The following is a 12,130-nucleotide window of genomic DNA, read 5'->3' as shown; positions in this document are numbered from 1 at the left end:
CAGTGAGTGTGAGCTGGGCACACAGTGAGTGTGAGCTGGGCACATTGAGTGTGAGCTGGGCACAGTGAGTGTGAGCTGGGCACACAGTGTGTGAGCTGGGCACAGTGAATGTGAGCTGGGCACAGTGAGTGTGAGCTGGACACAGTGAGTGTGAGCTGGGCACACAGTGAGTGTGAGCTGGGCACAGTGAGTGTGAGCTGGGCACAGTGAGTGTGAGCTGGGCACACAGTGAGTGTGAGCTGGGCAAAGTGAGTGTGAGCTGGGCGCACAGTGAGTGTGAGCTGGGCACAGTGAGTGTGAGCTGGGCACAGTGAGTGTGAGCTGGGCACACAGTGAATGTGAGCTTGGCACAGTGAGTGTGAGGTGGGCATAGTGAGTGTGAGCTAGGCACAGTGAGTGTGAGCTGGGCACAGTGAGTGTGAGCTTGGCACAGTGAGTGTGAGCTGGGCACAGTGAGTGTGAGCTGGGCACACAGTGAGTGTGAGCTGGGCACAGTGAGTGTGAGCTTGGCACAGTGAGTGTGAGCTGGGCACAGTGAGTGTGAGCTGGGCACACAGTGAGTGTGAGCTGGGCACAGTGAGTGTGAGCTGGGCACAGTGAGTGTGAGCTGGGCACACAGTGAGTGTGAGCTTGGCACAGTGAGTGTGACCTGGGTACAGTGAGTGTGAATTTGGCACAGTGAGTGTGAGCTGGGCACACAGTGAGTGTGAGCTGGGCACAGTGAGTGTGAGGTGGGCATAGTGAGTGTGAGCTAGGCACAGTGAGTGTGAGCTGGGCACAGTGAGTGTGAGCTTGGCACAGTGAGTGTGAGCTGGGCACAGTGAGTGTGAGCTGGGCACACAGTGAGTGTGAGCTGGGCACAGTGAGTGTGAGCTGGGCACAGTGAGTGTGAGCTGGGCACACAGTGAGTGTGAGCTTGGCACAGTGAGTGTGAGCTGGGTACAGTGAGTGTGAATTTGGCATAGTGAGTGTGAGCTGGGCACACAGTGAGTGTGAGCTGGGCACAGTGAGTGTGAGCTGGGCACACAGTGAGTGTGAGCTGGGCACAGTGAGTGTGAGCTGGGCACACTGTGAGTGTGAGCTGGGCACAGTTAGTGTGAGCTGGGCACAGTGAGTGTGAGCTGGGCACACAGTGAGTGTGAGCTGGGCACAGTGAGTGTGAGCTGGGCACACAGTGAGTGTGAGCTGGGCACAGTGAGTGTGCGCTGGGCACAGTGAGTGTGAGCTGGGCACACAGTGAGTGTGAGCTGGGCACAGTGAGTGTGAGCTGGGCACACAGTGAGTGTGAGCTTGGCACAGTGAGTATGAGCTGGACACACAGTGAGTGTGAGCTGGGCACAGTGAGTGTGAGCTGGGCACAGTGAGTGTGAGCTGGACACAGTGAGTGTGAGCTGGGCACAGTGAGTGTGAGCTGGGCACACAGTGAGTGTGAGCTGGGCACAGTGAGTGTGAGCTGGGCACACAGTGAGTGTGAGCTTGGCACAGTGAGTGTGAGCTGGGTACAATGAGTGTGAATTTGGCATAGTGAGTGTGAGCTGGGCACACAGTGAGTGTGAGCTGGGCACAGTGAGTGTGAGCTGGGCACACAGTGAGTGTGAGCTGGGCACAGTGAGTGTGAGCTGGGCACACAGTGAGTGTGAGCTGGGCACAGTGAGTGTGAGCTGGGCACACATTGAGTGTGAGCTGGGCACAGTGAGTGTGAGCTGGACACAGTGAGTGTGAGCTGGGCACAGTGAGTGTGAGCTGGGCACAGTGAGTGTGAGCTGGGCACACACTCAGGCTGCAGTGACGTGCAGCAGGGAGAGCTCCGCAGTTCGCTCTTTGCTGTGAGATTGTTGCGGGATTGGCGCAGCTCCGGCCGCTCCCGCCGCCCCGGCCGCAGCTCCCGCTCGGCTGCTTCTTGATGAGCGCAGTGTGTGGGTGTGTGTGTGGGGGTGTGTCTGGGGGGTGGGGGGTGGGGGGGAGGATTCGCCCTGAGCCGGCTGATGCGCAAAGGGAAAGATGGAAGTTCTCCCGTTCTGCGTCTTCACCGTTTTCACCGCGGTTTGTGGCAGCGGCTCCGCGACGGCGGATTCCATCATCCACATCGGTAAGGGGGGGGGGGGGGGGGTGGCGGGACCGGGGGGGGGGACCGGTAACCGGGAGGACGGGGGACGGGGGGGGGGGGGGACCGGTAACCGGGGGGGGGGGGGACCGGGACCTGGGGGGGGGGGGGGGACCGGGACCTGGGGGGGGGGGGGGGACCCGGGGGGGGTGACCGGTAACCGGGGGGACCGGTAACCGGGGGTGGGGGGGGGGGGACCGGGACCTGGGGGAGGCGGGACCGGGGGGGGGGACCGGGGGGGGTGTACCGGGACGGGGTGGGGGACCGGGGGGGGTGTACCGGGACCGGGGGGGGGGGACGGACCGGGGTTGTACCGGGGGGGGGGACCGGGGCCGGGGGGGGGAGGGTACCGGAGCCGGGGGGGGGGGGGGGGACCGGATCCCGGGGGTGGGGGATCTGTGTCTCTGCCCCGGTGCATCAGCGGGGGCTCCGGCTGGAGCCCCCCCGGGAAGGGGAGATTAAATCCCAACAAACTTTCTGTCCCCGACACCGTCTCCCCCCCGGCCCGGGTCTGTGGGGGGGGGGGGGGGGGGGGGGGGGACCGCTTCTCACCCTCAAACTTTCAAAAGACCCCCCCAAACACTCACCCCCCCCAACCCTGCCCCAGTTTCCTCTCCCCCCCCCCCCCCCCCCCCCAAACCCTCTCACAGAGACAGACAAACACACACACACACACACAGACACAGACAGTGTGGGCAGCCCGGGCTGCCGAGCGCTTTTCATTGTTGTGAATTCCCCATTTTCTCCAAACACCGGGAGACGGAGAGAGAACCAAACGGTTCATCCCACAGGAAGGATGGAATGAGCCGCCGGTATTTCCATTTCTCACTGAAACAATTCATTCAGCATCAACCGTGCAACTGGTCAACAGGCAGCAGCCACAGCGCCGTCTGCATCGCGGGGACATTTGGAGCTGATTATTCACTGTTTCCATTAAAACCATCATCACCATCCCGATAGCCAGACCCAGACCCCAGCCCAGACCCCAGCCCACCCCACAGCCCAGACCCCAGCCCAGCCCACAGCCCAGACCCCAGCCTAGACCCCGGACCCCACCCCACAGCCCAGACCCCAGCCCACCCCACAGCCCAGACCCCAGCCCACAGCCCAGACCCCAGCCTAGACCCCAGACCCCAGCCCACAGCCCAGACCCCAGCCCAGACCCCGGCCCAGACCCCGGCCCAGACAGACCCCGGCCCAGACCCCAGCCCAGACACAGACCCCAGCCCAGACCCCGGCCCAGACACAGACCCCGGCCCAGCCCACAGCCCAGACCCCGGCCCAGACACAGACCCCGGCCCAGCCCACAGCCCAGACCCCGGCCCAGACCCTGGCCCAGACCCCAGCCCACAGCCCAGACCCCGGCCCAGACACAGACCCCGGCCCAGACACAGACCCCGGCCCAGACACAGACCCCGGCCCAGCCCACAGCCCAGACCCCGGCCCAGCCCACAGCCCAGACCCCGGCCCAGACCCCAGCCCAGACCCCAGCCCACAGCCCAGACCCCGGCCCAGACCCTGGCCCAGACCCCAGCCCACAGCCCAGACCCCGGCCCAGCCCACAGCCCAGACCCCGGCCCAGACCCCAGCCCACAGCCCAGACCCCGGCCCAGACACAGACCCCGGCCCAGACACAGACCCCGGCCCAGACACAGACCCCAGCCCACAGCCCAGACCCGGGCCCAGACACAGACCCCAGCCCAGACACAGACCCCAGCCCAGACCCCGGCCCAGACCCCGGCCCAGACACAGACCCCGGCCCAGACACAGACCCCAGCCCACAGCCCAGATCCCAGCCCAGACCCCAGCCCACAGCCCAGACCCCGGCCCAGACCCCGGCCCAGACACAGACCCCGGCCCAGACACAGACCCCGGCCCAGCCCACAGCCCAGACACAGACCCCGGCCCAGACACAGACCCCAGCCCAGACCCCGGCCCAGACCCCAGCCCAGACACAGACCCCGGCCCAGACCCCAGCCCAGACACAGACCCCGGCCCAGACCCGAGCCGAGACCCTGGCCCAGACCCCGGCCCAACACAGACCCCGGTCCAGACACAGACCCCAGCCCAGACCCCGGCCCAGACCCCAGCCCAGACACAGACCCCAGCCCAGACCCCAGCCCAGACACAGACCCCAGCCCAGACCCCGGCCCAGACCCCGGCCAGACCCAAGCCCCGGCCCAGACCCCGGCCAGACCCAAGCCCCGGCCCAGACCCAGACCCCGGCCCAGACCCCAGCCCAGATACCGGGAACCTTGTACAGCCCCGTCAACGAATGCTACCGAGGGTCAGGGATGACACAACCGCATCTCTGGCGGCCAGTTGTCGAATGAACTCCCTTAATAACTACGGTGCACTAACTGTGCCTTTGACTGTTCCTTCAATTGAAAGCTACAATGTTGGTGCATTTAGGATCATTATCTGAAAAGGAAAACATTAGAGTGACAGGAAAAGGCAGGCAGTAACTTGGTTAATTGCCCCGTCAATGGTCCAGCACAGACACAGAAGGCCGAACGGCTGTCTCTTGTGCTATAGTTACGCTATGGGTTTATGTACTGTACAGGCCTGGATTGGACAGGACCTGGTGATACAAACCTGGAAGAATGGGAGGTAGTTAAACAGACCTGGTCTCTGCAGCACCCTGATATGGATATCGCCACCCCACACAGGGCCCTGATACACAGCCTGGACGGTGCACTCCCCAACTAGGCTGGTCAGGACCCCACTCCCCAACTGGGCAGCTGGGCTGTTCAGGACCCTGAAATAACTTGTTCTGCTGTAAAAAGTCGCAATGTCAACAGCTGCTGTGGTTTTCAATTCTTTGTTATCCTTGTATTAATAAAAACCATATCACTATTTTCGCCCATTATGTTCATATCAGACGGTTTCTGAGAAACGCTAATCTTTTATGGCGGGGATTCTTCCTGACATTAAACTGGGAAAAATCAGAGAGTTGGTCTTCAGTGGCACTCTATGTGCTTTCCCATCTCAAAGTTATGTTTCAAATACTTTCTAAATAAGCTCGCCCATGAGACGACTACATTCGGTGATTCTTTCCACGTTTATTAAATTGGCTCAGTCCCCACACTAACCACTTGATGTGCTAATGTTGATCTTCAATGATATTTTTGCAATATTGAATTGTTTGTCTCTAACTTTCTGGTGGAGGAAGTTTGAGGGACTCTGCGGGTTGTTCCAAGGTAGTGGACAGCTCCTGGTGCTGAAATGATTCTCCCCCATTGTCCCAGACTTGGAGATTCCCAATGTCTCGTCTGTACTCCTGCATTTCTCATTTAAACTGTTTAATTCCTACAGAACAGAGGCTGCAATAAATCGGAAGCCCAGGAACGTCCTTTTCAGTTCAGTGCTTCCCCTTTCTCTCCCCAGGTGCAATTTTTGAGGAAAGTGCAGCGAAGGATGACGAGGTTTTCCAACTGGCTGTTTCGGATCTCAGTCTCAATGACGACATTTTACAAAGCGAAAAAATAACATATTCCATCAAATTCGTTGAGGCGAATAATCCCTTTCAGACGGTACAGGAAGGTAAGTGATTCAAACAGAATAATATTTAAAAACAGAACTCCCATTGCTGTCTTCACCCTGTGTACACGGGGCAAATTCCAACCCAGGCTCCTAAATTGTTTCCACCTCGTTCTCCTGCTCCTTATTCACCGAATCGAATCTACAAATCTTCCCAAATAAACACCTGGATGGCGGCTTTTCCTTTGAGTTTTAATTTTCAGGAGTCTCCAAACCTTCCAGTGCCTGTCGGTGGTCGGCGCTGTTTGATAACGAATGAACGGATCGGCTGGCTGCAGATTGACAGAGTGGATTCTTCACTGGTGGCCTCTGTGGGTGGGGGCAGTGGTGGAACCAGCGGACAGCCCGGGGTCAGCCTTCAGATATAACGATGCAGACACTGTTTCCAAACTTGCCCCTTGACTGCAATAGGAGGCCTACTCAAGAGGCAGTTTCTGACCAGGAGGAGCAGCAGCTGAGGTTTCTGACTGTAAAAAACCACTCTTCAGATCCACATCCGCCCAGAACCAGCTGGATTACTGCACACGTCTCACTAAACCTGGGCTCGCTGGAGAGATTTCAAATGACTAGCCCGAAGATGGGGTTTATTGTTTATTTTAAAATGTCTTCACATATTTAATATAACCCTGTAGCATTTTTATGGTCAGGTACACACGTGCCCAACATGGCTCGTCATGGCCTAACATGGCCCAACATGGCTCGACATGGTCCGACATTTCTCGACATGGTCCAACATTTCTCGACATGGTCCCACATTTCTCGACATGGCCTAACATGGTGCAACATGGCCCAGCATGGCTCGACATGGCTCATCATGGCCTGACATGGCTCATCATGGCCTCACATGGCTCACATGGCCCGACATGACCTGACATAGCATGATCACAGGCTTTCCTAGTATGAAATGTGCCACAAGGAAGCACAAGAGAGCAACTGGCAGATGGTTTGCCCTTGAATTTCCCTCCTTCCTTCCTTTGTTTATGGGGCAGTAGCACTGCCAGTTTTCTGTGGCTGGTCAATGCAATATAGAAGGGCTGGGGATTGAGCACTGAGCGGAATTGCATCTTAAAACTTGACCCAAAAGGCAGATTTTCATTTAATGGATTATTTCAATGCAATTTACCAGGGGCATTTCTATCAAAACATATTGTATTTTTGATGCATTTATGTTGCTGTGTTGGGAGCAATGTATATTTTCTGATTGCCTGCTGAATATTGCAATGTTGTTTAATGTGTCAGTGCTGTAACTGAATATAACTCCATCAAGTGTAGCAGATTTATTTATCCTGTTATTTCTCAATTACATGATGCAATTTGTGTAAGAAAGTAGTGTCTAAGTTAGCAGAATCATCAGAGTGTGGACTGCAGCTACATCACATACAAACTACTGTGGACATTCGTGAACCTGCAATGAATGGAGACAGACTTATTGAGACACTTATTGTTACTATTGACACAATTGTTAAGACACCATTGTTAAGCCAATGTCTGGCTTTATGTGTTTTTAAGAATAGCTGCAGTTGGAAGAGTTAACTGTTAGCAAGTTCCCTCCATATTGAACCTGCTTTACCGTATGTTATTAGCTGAAGGAATCAAAAGTTAGATTGCTCAAGATAGCAACACACCTCTGAAAAGAAGATAGGAGTGATGTAATTTAGCTCACCTGGCCTCTCAAACCTACAGTCACCTGATTGTAACATTGCAGCATGTTGAACAATTGCTGATTTACTACCTGGAGTAATCCAGACTGAGTTCTCCCTGAACTAATCCAGACTGAGTTACTACCTGGAGTAATCCAGACTAGGTTTCTACCTGGAGTAATCCAGTCCGTGTTTCTACCTGGACTAATCCAGACTGAGTTAGTATCTGGAGTAATCCAGACTGGGTTTCTGCCTGGAGTAATCCAGACCGAGTTTCTACTTGGACTAATCCAGACTGAGTTACTACCTGTAATCCAGACTGAGTTTCTAGCTGGAGTAATGCAGACTGGGTTTCTACCTGGAGTAATCCAGACTGAGTTTTTACCTGCAGTAATCCAGACTGAGTTTCTATCTGGGGTAATCCAGACCGAGTTACTACCTCGACTAATCCAGACTGGGTTTCTACCTGGAGTAATCCAGACTGAGTTTCTAACTGGAGTAATCCAGACTGAGTTTCTATCTGGGGTAATCCAGACTGGGTTTCTACCTGGACTAATCCAGACTGAGTTACTACCTGGAGAAATCCAGACTGAGTTTCTAGCTGGAGTAATCCAGATTGGGTTTCTACCTGGAGTAATCCAGACCGAGTTTCAATCTGGAGTAATCCAGACCGAGTTTCAATCTGGAGTAATCCAGACCGAGTTACTACCTCGAGTAATCCAGACTGGGTTTCTACTTGGGGTAATCCAGACTGAGTTTGTATCTGGGGTAAACCAGACTGAGTTTCTAGATGGGGTAATCCAGACTGAGTTTGTATCTGGGGTAACCCAGACTGAGTTTCTAGCTGGAGTAATCCAGACTGAGTTTGTATCTGGGGTAATCCAGACTGAGTTTGTATCTGGGGTAATCCAGACTGAGTTTGTATCTGGGGTAATCCAGACTGAGTTTGTATCTGGAGTAATCCAGACTGAGTTTGTATCTGGGGTAATCCAGATTGAGTTTCTAACTGGGATAATCCAGACTGAGTTACTACCTGGAGTAATCCAGACTGACTTTCTATCTGGGGTAATCCAGACCGAGTGCTTTCCAGGATTTAACCCCTCTGTATGAGAAGTGTTTCCTGACATCATTTCTGAAATTTCATTTTACTGGTTTGTACCTCAGTTTCATTTTGCTGGAATTAAAACTAATTCCAAATTATATTCCTGTTGTGTCTATTTCTTCCCAGTGAAATGAGAAATTTTGTTTATTTCACTGACTAGGCATATATGTTGCATTGTGTCAGTAATTTCCATGGAGTGACAATCACCGTCAGATTGCCACTTTGCTCCTTTTTACTTCTCCTGGAGCTGTACATTTCTCACCTGGACGTCCGACATGGGCCTGCTGAGGAATGTGGAGCCTAGCTGTTCATGGAGTCCTTCTGTGCAGTGCAGCAACTTTGGGGGAAGTGAAGCCATGCTCCCTTTTAGTGGTACAAGGTGCCAGAAAGGTCTGCTTGATCCCAGCCACTTTGACAAGAGAGACGGTAAATGTGTCAGATAAGTGCTTTGGATTGTGGGGGGGGGGGGGGGGGGGGGGGGGGGGTTGCTGGTGAGGTTGTGTGGCTAGTGGGGGGGGGGGAGGGGGGGGGGGGGGTTGTTGGTCTGTACCGTACGCAGGAGTTAGAAGTGGTTTTAATCTTTGGTAACTATATTGCTAAGAGAGCTGTCACGATCCAAAGTCTCCGATTTAAACCACAATTTTGGATGGTTGCAAAAATAAGATAATTGCCCGACAAAAGTTTAAACTTCCCAGACATTTGTCGTGTAGTCCTTGCACATCTTCTCGGGTACCTCCGGGGTTCCAGTTCCCAGGGAACGGAAGACCTGGGGCATTAAATTAAGAATAGATCCTTTCACTCACTCAGCAACATAGTTTCACTGTAAAGGGGACAACTGTTGCAGCTCGGAGAGAGTCAGGTATTGAAACATTACCCGATTCACCTGGATATACTTTAGCACAAATCTTACACTGGAATGTCGGATTGTGATTATAGTCTGACCCATCCAAGTCAACAATTGCACTGCACCCTCACTCTCCCTTCTGCTAAACAAATTCACAATTTCACCCACAACATCCAGCTCCTGTGCCCAGACCCTGAATGGTAAAATGGGTAATGTAATATTTCATATCATTGCCATTATAAGTTTTACAATGTCCTTACTTATTATTAGAATAAGTAACTTACTTCTTCTCCAGAGTGCGTAAATTGAATGATCCGAATAAGAGGGGAAAGGATGGGGGATTTTTGCAATCAGAAGTGGTGAGATTTGTGAGTAAATAATGATTAAAGAATCCTCCAGTTTGTGTGGTAGTTTGAGCTGACATCTTGAGGCTAGTTCTTCCCCAATTTATCTTGATGGTCATTTCGCTGTAGCGCCTCTGATCGAAGGAACTGATATCAGAAATAACCAAACATCTTCCTGCAGAGATTAGTTCATTCACTTTGCCTGTGTACTTGATTTATATCAGAGGTATGGAAAACATTTGCACCAATCTTTTTTCTTAAAATGTTATTAGTTTGGAAAAATTAAGTTGCACATCATGATTAAATGATCCAAGACACTTTAATTCTCTCAACATTGTGGTGCACTTTTTACAGCAGTTTTGTGCTGCCTTTCATGTGTTAGTGCAGGACCTGACTGTTGTTACACGTGTCCAATAATTAAGAAATTAATCCAGTCAGTCTTTGCACTTAACTTGATTTCAGGCCAGCTGAAGCTATGATGTTGAATCTGCACAATGTTTGCTCCTGTATTGTGAGTTGGGTGTAAAATGATATAGGGCCACAATGTTCCACTGGATGTGTTGATGTCTGTCACATACTCAGAATGACAGCCACAATTAGATTCTGTCCAGATTCTCTGAGTTCTGAACGTTAATTTATATTCACTCAGAGACTTAATTTTCCAATGCCTCCACAGTTATATTTCACGCATGCAGAAGTCTGCAGTCCATAAGCTATTGCACACATACCCATTACCCGGGAACCTCACTGACTCTTGATGTTCTAGTGCAGCAAATTTAAAAACCTTTCTTAATTCTCTGCAGGGATCAATCTTCTTTGTTAATCTCCTTTAATTCTCAACCCAATTGTCTGATCTTTTGCCACTCACTCACTCACTCACTCATCCCTCTTCCATCAGTGACAGCCTGCAGTTGCTGCATCTCCACATTTACACCTTCTACTCCTTGCTCGTTACTTTTTCCTCTGTCCTCAAGAGCCTCCCTTTTCCACTATCTCTAGTCAGCTCCGCTAATGTGTTCTCTACTTCCTACCTGGCGCCTTCCACTTTTCCTGTAAAGCACAGTGGGATGTTTTGTTTTGTGAAAATGTAAGATATTGTTTGTTGTCAACTGTGTGATAACAATAGCTTCCTATTAAATGCCTTGGATCTCACCTCACTGTTCATTGTTAGGTTGTGGTGATTACAATATTATTTCCATTGGACACATTGGCTCAGTGTAATGGATTCAGTTGAAGGCAGGAGGATGACATTTCTGCAGTATGACTGAATTCTGGATGCTGCATTATTTAATGTCACATAAAAGAAGTGATTAAGCAGCTGTTGAAAATCACTTGCGTTGGCTGCTTGGACATGCCCAATGCCAGGCAGGCAATCATTAAGCTTTTACATTCTGTAATATTTGCCTTTTGCAAGGATAACTGTAGGCTGATACCTTAATACATTCAGCTCATCACAAAGAGATGACAGTGTCTTTCTACTTGATAATAGGATTTAGAATATCATTTTTAAAAATAAGTTTGAATTTATGTGCTTTTGATATTATCAAGATTGTTTCTATCACATTAATATGTAAAGGGAATAAGCAGATTAGTGTTATTGTTACGACACCCTGGGCAATTACATGGTCAATTCCAGCCCCACTCAACCCAGAGTTACAACACAAGTGATTTAACCAATAATTCTTATAAAAATAAACAAGATCTTTGGCACTTGCCTGTCCAACAATTACAGTCACCGGGTTTGTAAGTTGAAACACAATTACCGTTTATTTAGAACATGAATAAAGATGAAATATGCAGTAATTACAACTGGATAAGAAGGAAGCTACCTATTACTGAGTTTAACAGTCCCACCCTCTACCCACACACATAAGACAGGCAATAATAATGGTTAAGGTCAAAGGGAAAGAGTTCTCTTTTCAGATGAGTTCTTTGCAGCACCTTCTTCACAGTATGAGTGTCGTTCAAAGTCTTTGGTCTTTGCAGTTCAGCAGCATATCTGACTCACAACTTTACCAGGAAAGGCCTCTGGTGTCACATCAGCCTATTCTTAGAGCGAGAGTTATCAGATTCTGGATCTGCTTTACATCAACCTTTCCTGGAGAGAGAGAGTTATCTGATTCTGGATCTGCTTTACACCAACCATTCCTGGAGAGAGAGAGTTATCACATTCTGGACCTGCTTTACACCAACCTTTCCTGGAGAGAGAGAGTTATCAGATTCTGAGTGGCTTTTTGGTGAGAATTAACAGGATATTTCTGAAGTGAGTTGGTTAGATTCCTCTGTCCAGCTTGCAGAATCAAAAGGGAAACAAACTCCAGCCTTGTGACACTGCGAAACATGTCAGTGGGAGCAGAACCAATCACCACTGACCACCGGGCAGGGCACAGACATTTGAGCCAATTCATTGGCCGCCAGCCAAGTCAATCAAAGCAAGTCATCACTGATGCCTTCCGGATTCTTCCTGCTTGATTTAAAGATTTTGACTATTGCTTCTGCCCGAGTTAAAGATACCTGCTGCATTGAAGTCACAGGTTCATTACTCATCCATGGATC

The 12,130-nt window shown here is 51.2% G+C and overlaps 1 protein-coding gene across 3 annotated transcripts in view; it reads left to right on the top strand.

Annotated features, from left to right (window-relative positions):
• Window positions 1-1,952: 1,952 nt before the first annotated feature.
• LOC119956109 (glutamate receptor ionotropic, delta-1-like) overlaps window positions 1,953-12,130 on the top strand; it is a 709,994-nt gene continuing 699,816 nt past the window's right edge. For 2 of the 3 annotated variants that reach the window (XM_038782978.1, XM_038782977.1), the window contains exons 1-2: window positions 1,953-2,089; window positions 5,492-5,647. In XM_038782978.1, the coding sequence (XP_038638906.1) occupies window positions 2,002-2,089; window positions 5,492-5,647 (244 nt within the window). In that variant the 5' untranslated portion in view covers window positions 1,953-2,001. The remainder of the gene's footprint in view (window positions 2,090-5,491; window positions 5,648-12,130) is intronic. The other variant, XM_038782976.1, reaches the window with a different exon arrangement.

Source organism: Scyliorhinus canicula, chromosome 22 (genome assembly GCF_902713615.1).
Source record: "Scyliorhinus canicula chromosome 22, sScyCan1.1, whole genome shotgun sequence".
Taxonomy (NCBI): domain Eukaryota; kingdom Metazoa; phylum Chordata; class Chondrichthyes; order Carcharhiniformes; family Scyliorhinidae; genus Scyliorhinus; species Scyliorhinus canicula.
The sequence above is the reverse complement of the archived record's forward strand: the minus strand, read 5'-3'. Positions and strand labels throughout refer to the sequence as shown.